This window comes from Corvus moneduloides, chromosome 1 (assembly GCF_009650955.1).
Source record: "Corvus moneduloides isolate bCorMon1 chromosome 1, bCorMon1.pri, whole genome shotgun sequence".
NCBI lineage: Eukaryota > Metazoa > Chordata > Aves > Passeriformes > Corvidae > Corvus > Corvus moneduloides.
The window spans coordinates 112,715,732-112,740,473 of NC_045476.1; the positions used below are offsets into that span (position 1 = coordinate 112,715,732).

The 24,742-nt window shown below is 44.1% G+C and overlaps 1 protein-coding gene and 1 long non-coding RNA gene across 10 annotated transcripts in view; one reads left to right on the forward strand and one right to left on the reverse strand.

Annotated features, from left to right (window-relative positions):
• DLGAP1 (DLG associated protein 1) overlaps window positions 1-9,960 on the forward strand; it is a 415,190-nt gene extending 405,230 nt beyond the window's left edge. For all 6 annotated transcript variants that reach the window (XM_032122733.1, XM_032122742.1, XM_032122723.1 and 3 more), the window contains 3 exons: window positions 991-1,082; window positions 2,978-3,130; window positions 5,955-9,960. In XM_032122733.1, coding sequence (XP_031978624.1) covers window positions 991-1,082; window positions 2,978-3,130; window positions 5,955-6,164 — 455 coding nt within the window. In that variant the 3' untranslated portion in view covers window positions 6,165-9,960. The remainder of the gene's footprint in view (window positions 1-990; window positions 1,083-2,977; window positions 3,131-5,954) is intronic.
• Window positions 9,367-17,474, reverse strand: LOC116450359. 4 transcript variants are annotated; one of them, XR_004242774.1, is made up of 5 exons: window positions 16,673-17,474; window positions 16,468-16,526; window positions 15,040-15,241; window positions 13,559-13,623; window positions 9,367-12,780 (listed from the first exon to the last, which is right to left on the reverse strand). It is a non-coding gene; the product is annotated as an uncharacterized LOC116450359 (long non-coding RNA). The 4 variants fall into 4 exon arrangements; XR_004242773.1 differs by having other exon boundaries at window positions 9,367-13,623; XR_004242772.1 differs by having other exon boundaries at window positions 13,559-15,241.
• Window positions 17,475-24,742: the final 7,268 nt, after the last annotated feature.

Sequence of the window (24,742 nt, forward strand, 5' to 3'; positions counted from 1 at the left end):
CACATACACACGTGTACATACACGTGTACAAGCGCACACACACAGTCTCCCCCTGGACCAGAACTCAGCAAAGCCCCAGGGAGTCCCTGAATGCACCAGTCTATGCCTTGGGTTTGGGCAGTGTATTGCCAACTACCCCTGGCAGCAGTAAAATCCCAGCGTCTGAGTGAGGTTGAATGCAACCAAAACAGTATGAGCTCCTGCTTTATTCAGGGGCATTTACTACGGGCTGTCTTCTGGTTCACTGCAGCCCTTCACAGCATTCGGTCAGTCCAAAGGGGCAGTAAGTACCCAGCTGTCTGTACAAAGGAGTCCTCAGACAGAGCAGGAGCTGTGCTAGGACTCTTCGACACCTCCCTCCAAGTCACCAGCAAGGAGGAGAGGCCGGGGTGTGATTGCTGCCTGAAGTACTCCCGGGCATTTGAATTCAAAGGCAGAAGCGGCCTTGGATTGTGTTCATGGAAAGTATTCAGAGGGTCCAAAAGAGATTAATTGGCATGCACTAAAACAATCATCCCCTTTCTGAAGCTCTGATCGAGCAACACCCAGCTACACCTAACAATAAGGCCTGAGTTGCTAAGTGAGGTGGAGAAGCAAACAGGGTTTGAGAGCTGCATGTCCTTGTGCAGGGAGCTGGGTTTTCATTCAAAGCCTGAGCCTGGGTCATAGTGATATGAGTGGTGACATCTCTGGTGAGCTTTCTATACAGCATGCAAAAGCTTTTGGTTAGCCATATTTACACTGTCATTACAACCGGTTACAACTGGTCTCACTGGAGGAATGAGAGTAAGATGCAGCATTTTTTTACATATTTTTGCCTAGTGGAGATCTGACCTTAGGTTTATCAGCACTTCTCTTTTTGTGACTGAAAGATAACATACCTTTTGAAAGCCAGAGCTGACTGCAACACAGCTTTCTCCTCTCTTTTTATAGGCTTTTAGTTGCCTGCAGCTAAGAAAGCATTGTGACTTACTCTTCTTTTTCTCTCAGTTCTAGGGAAAATTCGAACTGCAGTGGGCAGTGCCCAGCTTCTCATGGCCCAGAAATTTTACCAGTTCAGAGAACTTTGTGAAGAAAACCTGGTATGTAATTTTTCTGATAGATACTACTGTGTGCCTTTTACTAACCCTGTGAATAATCCTACATAAACTAAACTGATTTTCTGACCAACACAGCAGCTTTCCCAGTAAAGGCCTTGATATAAATTTGGGAGTAACTCAAACTTGTCAGAGTCACCATGAGTTTCACAATAGCTTGAGATTCTTAAAATAAAGGCAAAAAGCTTTGGGTGAACTATCAGGAGGCTCTGCTACTGACCCCAGAGGAGCAAGGGTCTGTCCCTTGACCCTCGAGTTCATGGGTACACAGATGGGTACAGCATCTTAAGGTCTTTGAGGGTAGACCAGAAATCTCCTGAGTTGGGCTTTCCCATGTGTTCCTGGGAAACAAGCCCCAGACTAAAATCTGCCTCAGTGGACAAATGCAACAGAAATTGGCTCTGTATTCATAAGACTTCCAATTCATAACATAAAAATTGAAAAAGCCTTCTGACTGCACATCTTTGCAAGTAACAGCCTACAACTGGGCAACCTGCTAGTGTCAAGTACTGAAAAACTAGGAATCGAAGTGTAATCTCTGGTCTCCTTATGATTCTAAAAATATATACTTTATTGTTTTCAATAATTGCACCTTTCATGGTATAATCATCCTATCAAAATCTGTTGTCAGTGTGACTGTGAAAAGCGCAAATAGAAATTTTATGAGGCAAGCAACTGAGTCTTTTGGGTTTATTGCTTCTGAAGAGGAAGAAAACTAAAGGCAAAGTAAAACTTGAGCCACGTAAAACATCATGCAAGGTGCTACTAGTAATTTATTTATTTATTAACAACAAAATTAATAACAGTTTATCAGTTATTAATGATAATATGACATGGCCATGGCACACACGACACCTTGCTGACTGGTGTAGACTCCTCAGCATTTATGAAAAGCACGGTTGAAGTGAGTGTATGCAACATCTCATTTTAATTAAAGAGTTTCAGCTGGGAACCAGCTGATAGAGACATCCTGTAGAAAGCCTTCCCTCATGCTAACCTTGCCAGTGGAGCAGGGACAGTTTCGTGTACGCCCACTGCATGCAAAAAGCATTCAGAGCCGTGGTGTACTGAAGGGACAGAAGGAAGGACAGGATTTCTTGGGTCACCAGCCTCTGGCCCAAGCTGTGCTGAAGATGCTGACTGTCCAGATGTGCTCTTCTGAGCAATGCTCTTGGGCTGATGAGTTTGCACACACAAAGCAATGCTCCCCACCTGTGTCCCAGTTTCATTCTCCCAAAAAATCTACATGTAAAAATGGGTTTACTGTGCTTCTGCATGTAGTCTTCTGAGCTTTTCACCCTGCACAGGTTATTCTTGACAAACAAACAAAAAAAAGAAGAATTTGGCCTGAGGTGTATAAGAGACAATTTTACTTGAAATGGTGTATTTTTGTAAACCTTACATTCTCAGAGTGTAGAAAAAGTGTTCACACATTGGTATATCACTATTTGCACATGCAGGAAATGTAAATTTGCACAGATATCACTTTTTTACAAGCATGAGCATGGGGGGAATCCTTCCTCATGAGAGTGAAGAGGAGGCTGGCAATTCATTTCAGTGCAGATAGGATTGCCACCAGTTGTGCCCAGGAGCATCCCTAGGCAGCTCCTGCCACAGGGGCCCTTTACCCTTAGTCTGCCAGGGGTACCTGCTGCCTTTGGTGAGTGGGGGTTTGCAGGGCACAGCAGCTCAACACCGAGCCAGACTCCTCGAAATAAAACCCACCAGTAAGTAATGCTTTGCTTTGCTCCTCTCTCTGGGTCTTATCCATCACTTGGATCTGCTCAAACTGCTTTGCTAGCGAGATTCATAACCATTTGCACAAATGCTTTACATTAAGAAGTACTAAAGCCAACATGTTTTTTTCTTCTGTTGCACAGAATCCTAATGCACATCCACGGCCGACCTCCCAGGATTTAGCAGGGTTTTGGGATATGCTGCAGTTGTCCATAGAAAATATTAGTATGAAATTTGATGAACTTCATCAGTTAAAGGCCAATAATTGGAAACAGATGGATCCTCATGACAAGAAGGTAGAACACTGTAGATTTTGTATGCTTCATTTAAAACCCTGCACAAATACTGGACCGATTAAATAGGCCTCTGTGTTACAGCGCTGACGTTAAAAATGTGAAATGAAGCTCATATCAAATTAATTTCATTGTAATAACAATGTTTACATAATAATCATCTGGGATATTATCTGTAATATGTTTCAGGCATATTTTTAAACCAAATCTGTCTTTGTGAATCGGATAATGGGAATGTGGTACTTTGTTAAGCTTTACATTTAATCATATTAGACGATCAATCGTTGGAAGGAACTGCCTTATATATTGATTCTTAAAATTAAATAAATCACATTTACGGTTCATATTATTGCATACAGCAAGAGTTCTAGGTTGTGTTACTGAAAAAACTAGGGAAGCACTGTAACCATCGCTGACTTTGATAGCCAGATTACAAACGGCAATATCAAAAATATGCCTTCCAAAATCTTACATGAAGGAATTACATTTTTTTGTCCATTTGTTTGGGTTTTTTTTAGGGGGGGGGCTTTTTTTAAATGGGTGATTTCCCAAACACATTCACTTTGCTGGTAGTGTTGTTTACCCGAGGTAACATAAAAATCATCTGGAGCTTTGGTCTTTTTTTTTCCTTTTTTTTTTTTTTTTTTTTTTTTGGTAAATGTAGTCTTCTTCTGTCACCATAAAAAGCTACCGCATCTCCAAGTGTGAGTCACATTTCACTTGACATTCTCATTTGGCACCATCATCTTTTTTTTTTCTCCTCACTATCCACCTCAAGACAAACAGCACTTGGGTGAGCCAAAATACACAAATGTCTCAGAAAATCCTTAGAACACAGACCCATTCCTAGAGGAATCAACGGTCTAATGTCACGCTCCTATAGGTATGTAATTTGGTGGCTGAATTTCTGCTGTGACTGGTCTGATAGCAATGAATACAGCCAACAGGTAGGGTCACCAGAAGGAGGGGGAGCATGACTTACAGGTACAGCGGCTCAGACAGGAGTCCTGGCTACCCCAACTTATGGTCAGCTGGCTGCCGATGACCAAAGTGGTGTTTTCTTTTGGACAAATAACCATAATAATATCAAACCCCGTTAATCTTGCAGCAGGAAGCTTGTACAGGCAGTGCTGGTAGCACTATTCCTCCTCCTCCAATCAAGACTAAATACTCATTCCTGACTTAGGAGTGCCATGTTCACACCATTTGTGCACACCTAGTGTGTTTTGTAGGGGAATGAATGGGAATGTGTTTTCCTAGCCCAAGGTACTGAAGGCAAGTCATTTTCTTATCTTCTTTTTTTTTCCAGTATCTATCAGAAAAGGAAGTTTAAAATGCTAAACATGCATGCACAGAAATGCTGGTATATGGTCTTTCATTAGCTTTACAGTAAAGTGGGTAGGCTGAGTGTTTGCAATTGCGGCAGTAAGAAATGAGAGCTTTCCTTAAAAAAAATGTGCCTTTTCTTTGCTTCTGAAAAACATTTCAAAGAGTTTCCAACAAAAAGAAGACTATAACGGTTTAAAGGAAGTTAAGTAGTGCTGAAGAAAGGGACCTACAGTAGGAAGGTAAAGATTTTAAAGAATTACACTGTGTTCTTGTTTCAACAGCATTTGTCTATGATTTTAGATGAAACAGATGATCTCTTTTCTTAAAAAGGATTAAAAAAAAAAAGGAAGAAAAAACTTTCTACGGAATTGATATTTGCCTTTGGCCTTTGCCACTGGGCCCTTTTTAAGCAGCATAGATTAATCCTTGGATGGAGAGAAAAAGCAAAGTATGAATAAGTGTAACTAAGCACCTTTATATTTTGAGCCATGGAAGCTGTTGTGAGCAGCATGAGAGAAAACGAAAGGGCAGAATGGGACCTTTGTAGTGTGATAAAATCCCTTCGCTCAGAGACCGTGTTCACAGTTGGAAGGGGATGTAACTTAAAAGACAATCTAATTAACTTGACAAAGTCTTTGTGGACGCCTGAAATTCAGTTCTGAATACACTTTTCTTTTGCGGGAGAGATCCCTCTCTGAGGGTTTTTTTTTGTTGGCTTTTTTTCTTTTTTTGTGTGTGTATGTGTGTGTACATGCACCAGGATATACATAAAAGTCCTCCTTGTTGGTCACATATCTGGAGCTAGCTGCCACCATGATGATTAATGCATGTTCTCTTAACTGTTTTTAAGTTTTTCCTACCAGATTTTCTATTTCTAGCTGAATGTAGCTTCATGCCTATTTAGCACGAGGCCAGAGTGTGTGAACTTGGGCAGAGAGACCCAGAGTGTGGGATTTTTGAGCAGACACTAAACTGCTACGAAATAGAGACATAAATATATGGTGTTTTTTAAAAGCTACTTATTCTGATGCACCAGCTGCAGACAGCTAGTTCCCATCTGCATTTGGGAACGCCAAAGCCATGGCATCTCCGTGTTGCAGGAGCATCTAGCGCTATGCACGGATAGAAGAGGGTGGCCCAGGAGCTGGGGCTCTCCAGAGTTCCTCTGCTGAGAGCAGCGTTCCCTCCCGGCTACGCCAGTGGCAAGAGCTTGGTCTCTTTCCTAGTCCCTGGCACTAAGCAGGTAGCGGTGGGGGCCTCGGCCCTGGCAGCACCATCCCCGAGGAGAAGTAGCACGGCGGCCGCCCTCCCCTCCCCTTTGCCCTTGCCCTATGTTTATGAACCCTTGAGCACAAAAGCCAGTTGACTGAAGACAGAAAGGCAGATAAGAGCTAACAAACCTTAGGTAAAATGTGTGTTCTAACTACTGACATATCCTAGTTTTTCCCACCTTTCCCTGAGAAGCTGTATAATGCCATTAACCTTCTGCTTTGATCAGGAGAGAAGGGTCCCTCCTCCAGTGCCAAAGAAGCCATCGAAAGGTCAGGTGCCACTCATACGAGAACGCTCTCTGGAAAGCTCGCAGCGTCAAGAGGCCCGGAAACGGCTGATGGCTGCCAAGCGCGCTGCATCGGTCCGCCAGAACTCAGCTACCGAGAGCGCCGAAAGCATTGAGATATACATCCCCGAAGCCCAGACCAGGCTATGAAGGGATCCAACCGGGAGGACTCTCTCTGGAAAGACAAGCCTCATGTATAATCTGCCCCTCTAGGCTCCTGCTCAAGGTCACCACGAAGTATTTGTACCTCCTCCTCTCTCTCTCGCTCTCTCTACCCTCCTCTCCCCCTCCCCCCTCTCTGTACACAGCTGCCCCAATGCTCCCAGTGAACTCCACTGCCGTGGCGTAGTTGTCGGTCCTCCGAGAGATGTCCTCTAATCACCCTTGCTTTCTGAAGGTTCGCCCATGTCATCACGATGCTTTGTCACATGTACTGATGCTGCCACTTCGCCTCATGTAAACGAGTACGATCCTTTTTTCTTTTCTGTTTGAAACAAATAAATGCAGCGCTCAGACTTCCACACACCCACGCACCTGTACAGTAGATGCTCCATTTAACTTACTCATGATCTTTAGTTGACCTAAAGCTAGTCTGTTACCCAGTGTACAGCAATATCAAACTGTAGGGGACTTTGGTATTTTCAGTCATGCAGGGTGATCCTTTCGGACTCTGCCGTCTTCCTCACAAAAGATGAAAGGAGCTATGACTCGGATTCCCCTCTTTTTATTACTGTTTTTTTTAAAGCAGATGGCGCACTTTATTCTAAACCTCCGAATCACATCTTCACCTGAATTAAAGAGTCACACAAGGGCAGGGAGCTGGGGTGGGAGCGGGGAGGGGGGGAAGAAAAAAAACCCCACAGCTCTGGCAGGTGAAAAAGTGGAAGTATATCCTGCAGGTGAGATGGCGAGGGATATAAAAGATCCTGTGGAAAGATACCTGCACACTCACAGCTGCACAAACTGCCTCATTTTTATTTCATCAATCACTACTTAAACATTTCAATCAGCAGAAGATTGTAAATTCGATCTTCCAGGGAAATAATCTATTTTGAAAGGCAATAAAAGAGTAAAAAGGAAGGAGATAAGAAGCAATGACAGTTGAAGAGATAATATAAAAGAAGGATTTTCTTGTCCAAGTATTAAGAATTTTTAAAATTGTACTGTATTGTCAATTCCTCTTGTATTGTATTGTATGGATTATATTGGTTAAAAAAAAAAAAAGAAAAAAAAGAAAAAAGCTTGGTTTTGTTGATGTCTTAATCTCGGTGGGACCATCCAATCTCATACGTCCACGCAGCCACACACGGACACCTGTAGGTGAATTATTGTACATGGAGCCTCTGATGCTTTTCCAGGCCAGGCTTGCTTTGCTCTATCCACAGCTGGTTGTATGCTACAGTTCAGACTGCTTATCACCAAACCGTCCATATTTAGGAGTAAATTTCTGATTCAGCCTCCTCTTAATAGTATAAAGTATTCACTTGAACAAGAACAATAGACTATTTTTCACAAGTTATGGGATCAATATGAACTTAATATTTTTCACGACAAGCCTTCCTACCCTGGCTTCTGCCATTGTTTTGCAATCACTAAAAATATGCATCCTAAGTAGCTCATTAATAGTGGGCGGAAATGGCAGATAATAGGGCTGGAGAGGAGCCTGAGAGGTCAACTCCTGTGTGTCTGTCCCCTCCAGCCACCTCTGGCTGGGGCAGGATCTTGTCCTCCAGCTCCTCTGATGAGGAACAATGCCGACCACGCTGCTACTGGAATCTCTTGTGCCAACATTAGGAAAGCTATGTCAGGCATGTTGCTGAAAGCGAGTTGTGTGCGTGCGTGTGAGCGTGTGTGAGTGCGCACACGCGTGCCTAGCTGGCACATGCTGCTGCCAGCAGAATTAGCGTGAGCTGCTTTGGGTGACAGGGCTGCTTTGGGTGACTGGACTGGTGTGGGCAGAGGAGCGCTGTGCAGTCCCCAGCACGTGTGCAGTCCTGCAGCGACGTCTTCCAGACTCCTCTGCTGCTCCCTGCGTGCTCTTCACCCCATCTGCCAGGGCAGGGGGATGCAGGAGGGGAAGGCAGGCTGCTTTCTGCTCCCAGTGAGCACAGGCACAGGACAGCCCCACCATGGAGAGGCACGGGTGGCAGCCCTTGCTGCATGCCAGTGCTGGCTGGCTGTGCCCATGGCTGCTCAACCTGGATGGACAGTCCAAGCAGTGAAAAATCCCACTGCATATGTGGCGTAATTCTGCAGCTTGCACTTAAAAAGCGTTGAAAATCGTCATCGAGAAGTTAAGCTCTTGCTAAAATTCATCGAGACCATGCCAGACAGCTTCTTTTCCTATGACATCATAGCCAGGTGCTAATTTAAGTTTATTCGAGAAAATAGGAGAGGTAATAGGTTCTGGCACCAAGTATTTTCATGAGAGCATACTAAAACCACTAGAGAATTTGCTACCTCTCAAAGCCATCGATATCTGAGCTATGTCTTTATAAACAGGGCACAAATATTTACTGCTGTGGTTTACAAGAAAAGGGCTAATAATTTAATATATAAAAGACTTTTAACTAGAGTAATCAGAAATCCAGTGTAACTCTAGAGTGCTTGGTGTTACAGGAGCTTCAAAAGGTTTGACCCTCTAAGCGTTTGAATACCAGTGTATTTGCTAGTTTTGAAACACTGCATTTAACTTTTAGCAGCAACAAAACATCACCGTGTTTGCAGTATGTAATAGTGCCAACTGCCACTTTTGAGCATATATAGTCATAGGAAGTATTACTTATTTGGAACTCATTTGTACTGAAGTATTCAAAGCAGTACCTAGGTGAGAGTCCACATTCACAACTGTGTCTCAGACTTACTTAGTTTTGTGAACGTTTTATGAGAGATGAGACTTTGGTTGACAAGTGGCTACAGAAATTTATATCCAGCAATTTCCCCCCTAAAAAAGCAGAAAAGTGAAGACTATCTAGTCTTGTACATTACAACTTATTGTATTTGTATATCATAGAATATTTTTTGTATCTATTTTAAATGACTTTATTCTTAGCTGAATGCTTGTTAATTCATTTGGCACTGGAGAGGTTATTATAATGTTTGCCTAGTTTTTTAGCAAAATATTAAAAATACAGCCAATACCAGAAAATAGAAAATAAAGTAATTCTGCCCCTAGAATGCCACTAGTTAACCACTTGACTCATTTACCAACACTAATGCTAATATATCTGCTCCATCATCTGTTTTAGTATAATCTGTAACTATTTGTTTTTAGTCTAAACTGCCCAGTGTATGTTAAAAATGCCTATATTCTGTTTCACTTTGGGACTAAACTATTGTTGGTTTTTTTTTCTTGGGGGAAATTTTAGAAAAGGTTGGTTTTGTCTCCTGCTTCAAAAATCAAAAAAAAAAAAAAAAAAAAGAGGTATTTATTATATTTTTTGCAGATGTTTCCATAAAATTCTCATAATCTTTTTGTAAAGAAAGATGAAGAAATGGATTAAAGATTTTTAATATTTGAAAAGGTAAATAGAAATAATTTATTTGTAATATATTTGTTTATTTATTGGTGTTCCCTTAATGCTTTGATGTGCACTATCACTTTAATTTAAACTGTATCATTGTGAATTTATTGGGGTTTTTAGTTTTTTGTTCAGTTTGGTTTTTTTTTTTTTAAGGAAAATGGTCAAATGCATATTTTAAGTAGAATGTAAATCACTGGCCTACCTGCATTCCCAAATGTGATTTTAAAATGTTTTTGATTTGAAACAAAAGACACAAATTTGAAAGCCTTTAGGCAGAGGAGAGTGTTTTTATGGCTTAACGATTTGGGTTTCCATAGGATTATCTATCTGGTTTGTGTGTGGACAGGAAAATGTAAATAGATGAATGTTTCCCATAATGTAAAAAGAGCAAATTAATAAAATAATTAATGCACTGCTTGTAAGAGCTGTGGGTTTTCAATGCAAATTCGTTCTTCCAGAACTGCCAAGGCATTTCATTTGATGTGGTCAAGGATAAAAGCACGACAAGCAGAATGTTTCTCTTAAGCTCTCATTGCTTAAGACCGGCCCTGCAAAGTCTCATCCGAAGCATCCTGCTGAGCACCCTGGAAGTGTTCATCCGCACAGAGTTGCTCACAGGCATAAAAGTTGCCATGATCAAGGCCTTGAGCCTTAGCAAAATCTTCAAAGGCACTTCTGCACGGCGCCCAGCCAAACCCCACTGAAGATGCCAGGAGTTACGCTGGGGACTTCAAAAGAAGTGGCAAGAAGACCCCAGCCTGATTGGTTTTGCCCTCTCTGCTTCCCTTTCATTTTCTACTTATGTCCCATGATGTCTGAATTTTGAGGGGCAAAAGAGATCCCTGGCAGGCATAGCTAACTTTCCCTTCACTGGAATCCTGCATCCAGATGGGGTTTTTTCCCACTGTGTGAAATAAAGACAGTCACCAAATCCCACAGAAACATGTCCTGGATGATGATGTTCATGGTTATACCGGTACTTGAACAGGTCCTGATTCACTTTGTAGTACCTAGTGTGCCAGTGCTGCACCATGTACTCTCTGCCCATGCTTAGACCCTCAGCACAGAAAGGCCAGAAAGATTTATGCTATAAATCCATGGGCAGGGAAAATTCTTGGGGAAAATCCCAAGATGAAGGGATTTTTCTTCACATGCTGGAATTTATGTGCTCGTTAGTGACTGATAAATGGATGCAGCAGGGATGGGGTGGAAAAAATGCTTTATTACTTAAAAACCTTTCTGAGGTGTCTGGTACCTTTTTGTAATGAGGATAGCTCGGAGGGAGTAAAACAGCACGTATGTTTCTCACTGTTCTCCAGCAGAATTATGAAGTCCAAGGCATGGTGCAACCCCGCCTTTTATGCAGGTAAACTTTATCCCTATTTATACTCAATGTTTCCTTCCAGATCAAATCAGAAGCCTTCCCCAGAAGCCTATCTTGTTGCCAGTTTGTTTGCCAATGTCTGTCTCTCCTGCAAGACATTGTTTTTGCATCACGCAATAGGCAAATAATTCACTTCAGCCGTCAGTTTGGAGCATGCTCGCCTATCAAATCTGATGACTTTGAGCTGACATTTTTGATAGCAATTAATGATAAAAATATTGGCTGCTCTGCTGCTACTGGTATTTGTTTTTGAGGTCATAGGTTTATACATGATTTGGAGTGCAGAGAGCAAGTGAATTTCTCTTTTCCCATTATGCATCACGTTACAGGGTCGGGTCAGCCCCACTTAACCATGGTCCTGCACTGAGCAAACCTGAGACCAGCGCTCATAGCTGAAAGATACTCATCCCCTTTCCCTTTAGTCTGCTGCTATGCCAGTGACCTATAAAACATTGCTGTGCTGTCACAGTAAGTTTATACACAACATCATCCCTTCCCCGTGCTTTTGCACATGGGGAGGTTTTTACAGCCCCTCTTCTGCATGGCTGCTTGGCCACCGTTGTGGCAGAAGAAGGTAGCTGCTCTCACTTGATTCATCAGGATGCATTTGGATGCCAGCTGCAAAACATGACGTGACTGGCCCTTCCAGCCAGCAGCCAGGCTTTCCCACGCTTGGGTCCCATCGGTGGACAGCACCCTTCTCGGTAGTGCCTGTGATTACAGCCGGTCCTCTATTGCTCCGTGACTCACATGCCCCACTCGCAGTGAGACAAAGGGGCAAGCAAAGGAACAGGGCTTCCTGGTAATTGTGTTTTTCATGGTTCTCTTCACTGATCCAGTAACAACATAATCATTGAAATTAGAGACAGAAAAGCTCTGCTGGGGCATTGTGTTAACACTCTGCCAGTTCCAGATTGCGATCTACTGAGCTGTGGCAGGTAAGTCATCACCTCCCCAGCTCCGCTCCACCCAGAGGGAAAAAAAACCACACACTAAAGAACTGAGAAAAAAAGAGCTATATTAAAAAACAAGCTGAGTTGTGACACTGCCTCCACCTATTATGGGCTACTCCTGGTGCAGAGGCCTTCATATCATATTGATTCTTCACTTAACTATCTGTGACAGGGTGACGAGCTTTTCCTCATTTTCAGCCAAGCAGAATGGAAACAGTTACGGATTTTGCCACCTCTGTTCAAAGAGAGGGAAATACTGAGGTGTTGCAGAGCCTCTGGAGAAGGCAACAACTGCACGGCCCCTGAGCTACATGGACGGTGACACTGCCATATTTCAAAGCTGTCAAAGGTTTTGGGAGAGGGATGGGCCTTGCCTTGAGTTAAAGAAAAGCAGTAGGACAGAGTGTGATGGATGTTTTATGGGTATCAAATATCTCACCAAGGTAAGATAAGTCACTGTGTAAACAACCATGTGCTGAGGCAAACACCTTAGTTTGGAGATGGTAACTAGGGTGCTGAGATGTTGAATAGCAAAAGATAACCCATTCCGATGTAACTAGCCTATTTCCCCAGCGGGAATGTCCAACCTATCACTTATCCCTGGCTTCAAACTAGAGAATTATCAAAGTCATGTCCCTAAAATGCTATATCTTACTTTCTCCTGTTGTACTGACTCTGGGTGCTCACAATTGCAATCTGGAATGGCTTTGTGAGTGTGTGTTCAGGACTGTGATCATCCCTGATTTTTTTTGTAGCACTGAAAATTTACTGCATTGCACCAGTTGGGCTATATTACTTGTTATCTTACAGCATGTTCTTTCTTTTTTTTTTTTAATAAGTGGTTGTAATAATAACTCACTGTGCTCCAGCCCTTTTGTCAGTCTTCAGAAGAAAACTCCTATCACCTGAAAAAAAAATAAAAATACTGGAACTTCTTCATTTTGTAGATTGTTCTGGTAAATCTTGGCTAAGCTAGGCCTAAGGGGAAGGAAATTGAGATAACTGATGTACTTAAGCATGTGTCATTCCTCATCTCTCCAGTCAATAATTGACAACAAAAGGGGAAAAAAAAATCATACGGGTCAGGCAGCTCACAGATGATGCACTAAAGCTGAGATGGCATTTTGCTATGCTGTGGGACAATCACACCTGTAGCAACAGCTGAAGGGGGAAATCCCTTCCCACCTTGGAGCAATGTTTCAGTAAACAGCTTTTAAATATGTGACATCCCTTCCTAGTGCATCAGTACCACCGTGACCACAATTCCACCATTTCCACAAACCCCAGAGGTAGCATCAGCCCCAGGGCAGTATCATGGTGCCAGCGGAGGGCAGGGAGATACAAGCCCCTGGGCGACAGCAGGCCTTGCAAAGGGCGGGGCATTGCTATTGAAACAGTGGCAACTCTAGGGGAATGTGGTGTGGATTAAACACAACCCAAAAGTAATCCAGGTCATATGGCTGCTGCTTCCATGAGGTAAGCAGTCACAGTGGGAAAGAAGAGTTTTAAAGGGTGACTTTTCTTTACATCTTGCTATCTACTGTTTTAATCCAGCATAAGAACCAGGCTTTGAATTTTAATGAAGTTACACAATTGCATTTGCAGTGTTGGGAAAGAAACCAGACTTCATCCCAGACTAATTGCCAGCTATAAAATTTAGTAGAGGCATACATAAAGACAAACCTGTAGCAACTTCAATGGAAACATGTCCATGTGTCAGTCTTCAAGTGAATCCAGAAGAGCTTTGCCTAAAACACACGAATTTTAAGTCGTGATCCTCTGCAAGAGGATCCTATGATCTTGCTCGCCGCTCTGATTCACCACATAGTAAATATTGCTGTTACTTAAAAAATGTAAAAACTGGTGACTTACATCAAAGAGGCTGTATGACTACACATAAAAGAACATCTTTGACAAACAGAGGGCATGTATCGATCTGAAAGACTCCATTAAGTACTCTTTTGTATTACTAACCTAATGCTTCAACTGACAAGAGGTTTCCTTTTGTTTACATCTTTCCTGGCAATAGCATCATGACAACTGCAGCCTGTCTGCAAGAATGTACACGGACCTGGGAACCCAGCCATACATTAGCAAACTGCAGTGTACTCCACGTGTTTCTCATCCTTTGCTTAACAACCCTGTGCTTGTAAAAAAAGCTGCTTGTGTGCTGTACTGCATTCATTGTGATGATTCATGTCTATCAGCATCTGCCAGTCAAGGCTGGGATTTCAGGTAGGAAGCAGCCCACCTCCTGTATTTTCTCTCTGAGATAAAAATTTCTTTAGTGGAAGGTGGGAAATAAAACCAGGAAACCAAGCCAAAACAAAGAAAACCTGGTGAAGCATGCAGAGTTTGTCATTAAAGTATAATCCAAGCAGATTTTGTTTGTCAACAACAACAACAAAAAAAAAGGCCGACAGTTGCATAAGCCAAAATAACAATTCGGAAATGATTTTTAACTGGAACTGTTTTCATGTCGAGTAGCACGTGTGAGCTTAATGCTAACGGTTCGAGGCCGTCCCAAGTGTCGAGTGGTGTGATTGCAGGTGCTGTCACAGCATCCCTGCCACATGCATCAGCAGGACTTGCCACTGCCAGGGGCTGTCAGCTGCAGTGCTGGTGGCCAGGAGGCCTCCCCTGTGGCACATCCCTCACTCACACGGTACAAGGGCATTGTGCTCTAGGAGCCACGTGTTTTCTGCTTTACCTCACACTGACGCCAAATCCCACCAGAGCAGGTTGAATGGGTCTCCTCAAACACCAAAATTACACTCAAACATCAGTAATTACACTTGCCTGGGATGTAGGCTTATCTTTGAACTCACACAGCTTTTGTTAAATTATCTTACACCTCACCTCTCTGTCTCTCTGATTTTTCAATAGACAACACGAAACTCTGCTCTAGCACCTCAGGAGGCAGTGTATTTGCTCTGGACTTCCAACATTGTAACTGGGAGCAGAAGTTGGATCTGTTTTTTCTTCCTCTCTTAAAAGGTCAGGGAAACATGAAACCGCAAAAGGCTAATTCTTCTCTGTGTCACATTTCTGTGAGCCCAAAGGGCAACATAGCAGTGGTATTTTTAATGCCTTTTTTCCCCCCCGACTTTTCAATCCACAGTTCTTGGTACGACTGGTGACAGCTCACACAGTAACACACTTACTCTCTCATCATTCCTTCTAAGTTGCTTCTGATGAATATTGGGAGCACCAGAAAGGGTCCCAACCACTGCAGTGCACGTGTGATAAGCAGGGGGAAGAACTGGGGGTCATATCACAAGGCTTGGCCTCATCACAGGTTTTCTGGTTCTGGTGCATGGTCACAATCCACAGTATTCCGCACACACACGCTTCGTTATCGTTAAACTGTAAATATTGCAAGAAGGTATTCAGCGTGATTTAATATTCCTATTAGTGCCTCAAAAGGCCCAACAAGAGAAGCTGCACTGTGCTGGGCTGAGCACGGTGTAAATATTGATGGTTTCTGTCTTGCAGTGTTTACAATCCAAGAAGGAGCCCTGCACCAGAGCTCTCTGCTACAGTTTTGTTATTTGTCTTCAGAAATTATTTGTCTGATTTAAAGCATCATAAATGAGCATGTCCTTTCTTTTGCCACTACTAGTAGAGCAATTTACTTTACTTTGCTGTGAAGGAAAAGTTCTAGACCTAAATATTTTATCATCCTAATCAAGAATTAGTCTTTTGATATAAACCCAGAATCCAATACCTTTTCTGCAGCTGTAACGTGCTACAATAAAATATGATCTCGCAGTTCCCAAACCCTTGCCAGGTAACAACGATTCAGCACAAGCAGGGCAAAGCATCACTTTGCTCCGCTGAACAGGGACATGCTCTCAGGTAAATTCACTCTAAGACCTGGTAATCGAAGAGGCTGCTCCCAATGCTGCCACAGTGACAAGACACAGATATGTGGCAGTGGTTGTGGAGAAACCCACACCAGGAATCAGGTAAGTTAACATCACACATGTATATAGCAGGAGCAGACACTACAGGAATGGCTTTTGGCCCAAGGCCAAGCGCCTTGCTGAGGGTGCTGGTGTTTGGAAATGAAATGACAAGTTTCTACAGCTGCAAGAGTCAGCACTGACGCACAGCTTGCTGTACACTTACTCCAGCTGAGGATAAAACCTCTGCAAGGGAGTTGGGAGCTGTGCTATGCTTCAGAATACAGCTGGGCGCTGCTGCCATCCATCACGCAAGCATAACTTCTTCAGAGTTCAAAGGCAAAGTTGCAAAAGACTTGTTGTTCCTCAGGGTGTTCTGGAGATTTATGTACCGTCATCTACCTGAGCAGTGGGAGATGTTTACCTGTCTCCTGTGTCAGCTGAGCTCAGGGAGCAGTAACGTGATTACAACACTTGAATCCTCAGAAATGCTTTCTGGCTCCTCATATCTCCTCATCTGATCTCCAGGACACCTCACCACTGTTAAAAAGAAAACACCACCAAAGCACCACCCAGCTCCAAACCATCTGAGGTGTGGGCCCAGAAGCAGCTCTAGCACTCTCCTTTTCCCCTGCGAGTGCAGCCTGCAATTTCATAAATGATATTTGTTCTTCCCACAAGCCTTACCTCATTTGGAGTCAGAGGGGAGGCTTAGAGTCAGGGGTTTCGCCAGAGGCAGGTTATACCTGCAAACAAGAGAGTGGACATGGAAGGACAGCCTCCCGCCGCCACCACCACCGCGGCAGTGCTCATCAGAGCACCTCAACCAGAGCCGGAGGCTGCGATTTAAGCGCTCGGCCTCTCCCTGCTGCCCGCACGGGGAAGCTCGTACCTTGTTATTGCTGCCCCACCGCCGCACGCCCAGCGCCCCGGGGCCGCCGCCAGCGCTTCCGTCCGCGCTGCGCAAACACCGCTGCGCCCTTTCTCCACACGGATAATAATAGTGCCGCCCTCATTTCCCGCTCCCGGGAGCGATGGTGTGGGCACCGAGCGGCAACTACAGATGGTGGCCCAAGGTCTGGTTAATGTTTCAGCGCTTTGAGCCCATCACAGGTTGCACTTTGAGCCGTACACAGCATGTTATTGGCGGTCCTGGTGTTTAAAGGGGTTTTTCTACCGACCGGTCGGGTGCCTGACACGAGAAATTTCATGTCTTGTCAAAGCACCTGATCTCCACCCACACTGGTAAAAAAACAATAAGCGTTCTGTCATCAGCATAACCTTGATTTCCACAGACTTTTGGGGTTTTTGCACGTGAGAAGAGGCTGCGGCATCACCAAATGCCCTGTTAACAGCCAACGGGGCAAAGTTCTTGTTTCCTTTGTAGTGAAAAAGTTCAGGGCCGGATTTTGATTATCACAAGGAGTAGTAAAGTACATAGAGCAGAGATCGTGCATTGGGTAAGAATTATCACCGAAGTGAAAAAACCAAACAGAAACAGCAAAACAAACTCCTGCCCAGCTGATGCAGCACTGCCCCACATTCTGGCGTGCGCAGCCCCTGTACCTGTGCAGCATACACAGCCTATGGAAAAGGCTGGGCTGTGCTCTGGATGCGGCACAGCCTGCCCCGGCACAGCACAACACCACAGCACGGCTGCCAGGGGAGCCCTGCCAGGGCAGCTGGGCAGTGATGGGCTCATCCCACCCTTTTGATGAGTAAAGTAAAAAAGTAAATTTTGTAAAGTAGCAAAGTCCTGTGTCATACCACTTAGCTTACACACCAAAAGAAAAAAAAAAAGAAAGAAAAAAGAAAAAAACAACAAACAAAAAAATAAAGAACAGAGAAGGTATCAAAGAACCTCTACTTTTATTTTTTATCAGGATCTGTTACCCTGAGCCATGGTTAGGATGTCAAGCACTCTTGTTTTGAATGTGTTGTTGATGATGGATGCACTTCCACACTACACCCAACCTGCCTCTTTACAAGGGTTTGAGTATTCCTCTGCAAATCTGGGAAAGAGGAAAATTCACATTTTACACAAAATTGAAGTCCTGCCTGACAGCTCCCCATCTGCTGGCCATGTCCCTGCTGTGTTGTTGCTGTTGTCCTGCCTTGGTTGGGGTCTAGTGCAGGCTTAGCTCCCCTCAAGGTTCCCAAAGAAATTGTTTTGTGTCTTACCATCAGATTGATCCACCCATGCAAATATCCCCAGCCGGCAAAAGTCTTGGGGATTTAGAGGCAAAACATGAACACTGCACTCGCAGTGGTGGTTTGGAGAAAAATGCAGACGAAGGACCGAGCTTGCAGACTCTGCCTGTTAATGCCACCAGCGCACACAGGGGGAGATCTGAAAAAAGCTCGCCGCTCCAGACTTGCACAACTGGACGGTGAGCAGAGAGGGGTAGGAGCCGTGGGAACTGGCAGTGGGGTGACACGGGACAGCGCGGGGACTGCCAAACTATTCAGCTGCAATCCAGAGACTGACAGTTGCGGCAAGAGCCATCTTCCCCCCACCCCTGCAAAACATTCCCTCTCCTAGAGATTTGCATAACCCTGTGCACATTTCCTGCAGTCCTTGGGCAACGACTAGGGTTGTGGTTCAACAATTTACAGGATCAAAGGCAAATTATGATCCTAACGCTGGAACAGTTAAGTTTTTACATGTGGGCTTTTTAGATATCATTTCTCAAAGATCAAACTCCAGTGTATCCCAGGGAAGTAAGTTTAGGCAAACCACAGAGCTGAGGAGCAGGCGGAATCACTTATGTTTTTTCTTATGTATAATCAAAATGTTTTATTAGGGTTTTCTAAAAACCCATAGCTCTCATTCTGTACCCAGCCTGTGCTGACTGGCTGCAGTTTCAGATCCCCAAGGTGGATCTCCTGGGCTGCCTTACAGCAGGGGATTTCCTAGGGCAGGAAGTCCATCCTGCAGAGAGGGAGGCTCAGCCAGTTCTTCCTTCAGTGGCAGACAGGGCTGAGGGTTTTACAAGCGCCTAGCATGTGATTTCCCTGCTCTCTGTCCAGGCCCTTGGCAGCAGGAGAGGAAGCGGCATGTAATGAGCCCTAGGTAGAGGGAGCAGTTTCAGCTCTGAATGGCAGCTCCCCGCACCCTAAAACAAGGGAACCACCGGCGCCGGGAAGGCAGGCATCTGGGGCAGCCCACTTCAGCCCAGGCTGGACAGCAAATGCAGATGAGGGCTGGGGTAAGGCAAGGACTAAAGGCAAATCTTCAAGGAAATAGTGGATCTGAAGTCAAACTCCCCCTGAGTTCAACAAGCCTCACGGAGCGGCTGGGTCATGCCACAGATGAGTCATTTCTGCCAGATGGGGAGAGTCTGGGCAACACAGGCATCAGCTGGTCCATGCAGCCCTCCTTGCTCTTCTGACCCCGTGGAAGGAAACCTGAGCTTCTGCATCACTGCATTTCAAAAGCAAAGGAAATTAAAATTTTCACAGCGGAAATACCTGTTGCTTATCAGTGTAAATATGAGAGAAATTGCTGCAGCCCCCCATACCTCCTTCCATGCCTTCTGCTTATTTAAACTCACGCTGCCACATCAGAGAAAACTCAGAGAGTGCTGCTGGGTGTTGGCACAATACCCAGCTGGGCTTCACATGCTGCCCTCCCCAAGACCACCAGCACTCCGTGATCACATGCAGGTGAAGGAGGAAGGTGCTGCAGGACCAAGTGTGAACTCTCCCATGGGGAGACCTGAATGTCTGCATTCCCATCACCTTCTCCTAGGGTCCAAGGAGATGGTAAGGGGTGTCACTCTCCCTTCAGAGGGTGACTGGGACATTCTCCTCTGCCCCAGGTGTCATGGATACAGTAGCAGGGGTCAAGGTATGTTTGGTAGGGGAAGGGAGGCAGAGGGACTGATTGCTTTACAACAGAGAGTATGTGCTTTGCAGATGCAAATCTATACACTAAACCAAGATATTTACAGGAGGTGTTTTCCATGTACCACCAGCTAAGGAAGAAAGACTTCTGAGGAGGCCTTTGGAGAAAGCTGGCAGCACATCACTGGAAATACCTTGGCTGAACACAAGCCAGCTGAATTTAACATGAAGAATGAAGCAACTGCCTAAGCAGGGTTTAATACAATAACCTAAACTAACCTTTTAGTTCAGGTTGGCAGAGGAATGTCTGCTTCACACCTCACCAGGAGAAGGCTCATGGCAGAAGAGCCAGGACTCTGAAAGCACGCTGAAACTAGCAACACCAGCCACTCAAAACTAAAAATAATCCCTCCATTTTTGAAAATGCCCATTGGATTTTATTATTAATTGCTTTTCTCTTTGGCTTACCCCTGTCACAACAAAGAAAGCAGAAGTTAGAAAAAAGCTGAGCTATCCACACAGGGAAAATGTGCTTTCTCTCATGAACTGAAGTTGATCTGTTTGCATCAGAGCAAGATTTGCTGTTGTGGTTAGTGTAGTGAAGTAGCGGAGATCAGATGCCTTTCAAAACAGTACAAAACTAGTCAAAATATCTCTAACCTGGTTAAATGGACTATGCATGATATTGTGTAAGCACTCTCAAACAGGGAGAGAAATGATAGAGGGAGAGTTCAAACAAGGAATCAGACTAGAAGTACAATGGAAAACAAAATAAAACATTGGATATAAGGTCAAGCAATCAGAACATTCCAGACTAGAAAAGGAAGTGAAATTACAGGCTCTGGCAAAACAGCTGAATGCTGACTCAGGAAAATTACAGAACTCTAGTGATTCTTACCATCAGTTATGTGTCTGCTATCCAGAACAGTTTCCAAGACAAATTCATAAAAGCAAGCCAGGGGACATCACATTCTTCTCACATTGGTCAAGTGATATTGTTTATTTTTTTAATATAAATACCAGGACCAATACATGTATAGTATCCTTTCTAGTATATATAGATAGGGCATAGATATAAATACATACACACAAATTGTGTTTTGATAAACTCTATAAGCTGATGGCAAATTATGATCAAGACTGTCTTCTCCATCAACAGCTTCTAGAGGAGAGGCTTCTAAAGGCCAAAAGCCTTCAACGAAGCACTAAAATCTATTTGCCAATCAACAAAAAAACAATTTTGCTCCTGCAAATGAGCTAGAACACCAGAGGAAAAGTTGAGATAGGGAAGAACACTTGGTTTATGCTAAAACTAGATAGGATGCACCAGTTAAAGAAACCAAATAATTTATCCCTAATGGAAGCCACTCAGGCCCTAACTGTTTAGTTTTGGGGAGGAAGCAGAAACAAGTATGGAGTGTGTGACACATGATTTCCCACAGAGCTATCAGGCTGTAGGGACTTCAGAGGCAGGATCAAACATTCTCTGTATACTTACTGAATACCATACTAGTAAAACTACTGGCCTCACAGCTGAGAATTGTTTCTGTACTACTACATATAAAAATGAGTATTCCCAAAAAGAAGGTGAGTCCTGCCAACTTGTGAAATGTCACTGATGGAGGAGCTCCAGGGCATTATTTCCCCATCAGTGTGGCAACACTGCAGGGATGGAAAGACTCCGAGAAGCCATGCAAACATAGATATACCTAGCGCAAAACCCACAGCTCTGGGACTGACCCGCGCTCGTCGTTGTCAGGTCAATCATCTTCATCATCAGCTAAATGATGTGATGAAAGACTCATAACAAAAACCACATGCAGGGTTTATATATGCCCAGACAAGGGTTCTTCACTCTGAGAGGGTCATGTTGTTACACAACTAGAGATAGGGCTTGGTGCCCAAGGCAGACACTGCATAGGCTGTAACTAAAGAAAGCAGCCACAGCCCTGGTCTGTGGTCCCAGAGAATCTGTTCAAGAATAGAGAGGGTTAGATGGTTGTCAGCTGCACTCATTCAACTCACAATCTGCCACCTGTGCCCAACCCCCCCCTTCATCCCTCCAGTTAACCAATTCAAAGCACTGCTACCTCTGTGCGTTTTTACAGGTTTATTACACATTGTGTAAACAGCTGAAAGATCAACACCTTGTTTGTCAGTAGAAACACATGGAATTTGGCAGAAACCCTGCTATCCAGTGGGACACAGATTAGCTGGAAGACAGATGCAACTTATTCATGGCTGCGTCAGCTTCAGGAACTGTGATTCATGTTGCACAATGAAGCAGCACTGCAGCGCTACAAAGAGCTGTGAAGTCGGCCTGTTGGAGAAAGCCTGCCTGCTCTGCAAATCTGTGTAGCAGGACTTGAGATTCCTGCCAGTTATAGTCCCGTACCTCATGCCTCATCTTCCGAAAGAAAAAGGAGTCTAAAGGCAAGTAAAGCCACTTTCAAAGGGAAGGGTGAGCAAAATGGCTTTGAGCTGTCAGTAGGAGTGCATGCAAAATGTAGATGGAGAAAGCAGCCTGAGTTTTTACTTTGTAGCGTAGCTAGCACAGGTTTATGTGATTTTCTGTGTGTGCAGAACTGCAGGCACTCATTGTCGTGACAGGGACTGGAATAGACACTGAACCGCATACAGCACACATGGGTACAATTATCATGTCTGGAACAGCAACAGCTCTAAGTGACATTTTGCTAGAGTGAGTGGCTAATCTAATCTCTTCTCCTGCAGTCTGAACACTGGAACTCATGGGAGAAGAACCCGCTGAACCAGTGAAACAGGATAGAGACGTAACAACGCTAGCAGTTGATGAACAGGAGACTTAAAACAAGTAATGTCCTGAAAAGTGAACATGAGCTGTATTTGTGCCAGTAATCCCTACTGGGAAAAAGCCAGGCGGGAAGTTGACAATTGCAAGATGCCAAGTAGAGAAAGGGAAAAAAAACCACTAAATCACTTTTAAAGAGAAGTGCAAAGTACTCCAAGGGTTCTTAAAAAAACCTGCCTAAGCGCTGCAAGAAAAATGGCAAATGAAAAGAGACTTTGACAGGCAGGACACAGTTAACTGCAAGTGGCCTGAATACCAAAGGTGTAAAAGTGACACTAAACAGGGTCATGGTGCACCTGGACTCCCAGCTGCGCTGCACCTTCTGTGGGCTGGGCTTCCCGCTGCAGCCTTACCTCATCTCCAAGGGGAAAACTGATTATTCCCCACCACACACACTGTCCCTCCCTGGTTGCTGCTTACTTTCTCCTGCTTCCCCTTTTCCAGTGAAGTTACCGCATGCCCCCGCTCTGCCTGGACAGCAGGATCCCACGGTTAGCAGAACCAGCATCGCCCGGGAGGGTGCAGCCATGCAAGCTAGCCCAGCTTCCAGCTCTCCTTGCCCCATTCCCTCCCCCATAGCACGAGGCCAGCTGTTGCAGCTCCAACGGTTTTACAGCCATGCACGCTGACCTCATGGCACAGGCTGGGAGACATGTGGGTTACCACAAGCCCCCCTCCACAACAGGCAGCGAGACACCACCCCCTCCACGCACGCAGGCAGCGACACCAGGCTCAAGATTCCCTCCCTATTGTAATTATTTTTGCTTGGCGCAGAGATTTATCACATGCAGCTGCCACAACTTGTTTACAAGACACAAAAGCCATGAAAACAAGGTTGACGAAGCCTGTGTGTGAGCTGTTTTCCCTGGCATGAATTTGTCATACCTCTTAGCTCGCTGACGCCCTGGCTGGCCACACGGTCTCCAATAACACATGGCAGTGCCTTCCCTTCAGCTTTGGAGTAGCCAAAGTAGTGTGTGTTTTCAGTCAGAGGTTGGCTTTTTACAAAACTGCTTCGCAATTAGGTTTATCACTGCTGCAAGAACAGCAAAACCACCCATGCTGTCTCATTGTTTCTTTTTTTTTTCATGGCAAAACAAGTTTCACAAACAAAATTTTTTGTTTACTTCACCAGGGATGTGTGACCAGCACGTGAAGGCTTTGGTTTGTTACTAGGACTCCTACTCAGTTCTGGATCCTAGCTCCACCCACTGCCCTACATCTACCTACCTTTGATAACTTTATCTAAAATTACTTCAGGTTTATGCTCAGAATAGATTTACGTAAACTTCAGTAGCCTGCACCAAAACTATCAGTGCTAGATTAGAGGAAAGCAGAAACTCCCTTTTGAGACATTTTAGTGGGTACGAAATATGAGTCATTTTCTTCCTCTAAGTTAAACACCTCAGGGTAGGGAAAAGCTTTTACATGGTGTGGTGTCAGGTGCTACTCAGCCACAGGCGTTTGACTTACAACTACAGCCGAACTTCTAGTGTAACCTTAGCACAAGTAATAATTTAAGAAGTATATAATTGGCTTCAAGCAAAAGTGGTCACCAGTGAAGCTCCCGGGGTAAGTCAGTCAGCAAAATGGAAATGCAGTGCTCATCACACAGGCAGGACTTTGGTGGTCATTTACACTAATGCCACTTTGTGTGGCATAATGGTAAATGAAAACAGCAGAAAGACCACAGGCTTTTACTTTCAATGAAAACTGTTAATCTGAATAGCAACAGCTTTCTTCTGCATTCTATTTTCATTTTCAGTACTGCAGCTGCTATAGTGAAATTACAGAACTGGTCAGCTCAACCAGCAAAGTTTTTTCTTTCTAAACTTGCTGACATTTTTTATTTTAAAGAGCAAAGTAATGAAGAGTAAAGATCTCTGAAAATGCCCTTTAATGATCTGAGTGCCCTACTTTTTCTTTACCCCACAGAACACCAACAAACTACTTAGAAAAAAGGAAACAAAAGAGGAAAGTGTCGAGCAATTCAAATCAAACAATGTAAACATATTTGTGAGGCTGTTTTTCTTTCATCAGTGCTTGAAGCATGGGGGTAAGGAGTGTTGCAAGAACATTCCTTCCTGCAAGAACAGGAAAGGACAAGGCATCTTCCAAAGCTTTATCAAAGATAACACTCCACTTTGGGTGTGTAGCACCCCTTAAGATAAATCACCTACTCCACAAAACCATATCTATTAACCAACTTTTCCCTCAACATGAACCTCACAGTTACAAAAAAGTACACTTCTGTTTTACAATTAGTCATTAAAAAAGCCTAACCAA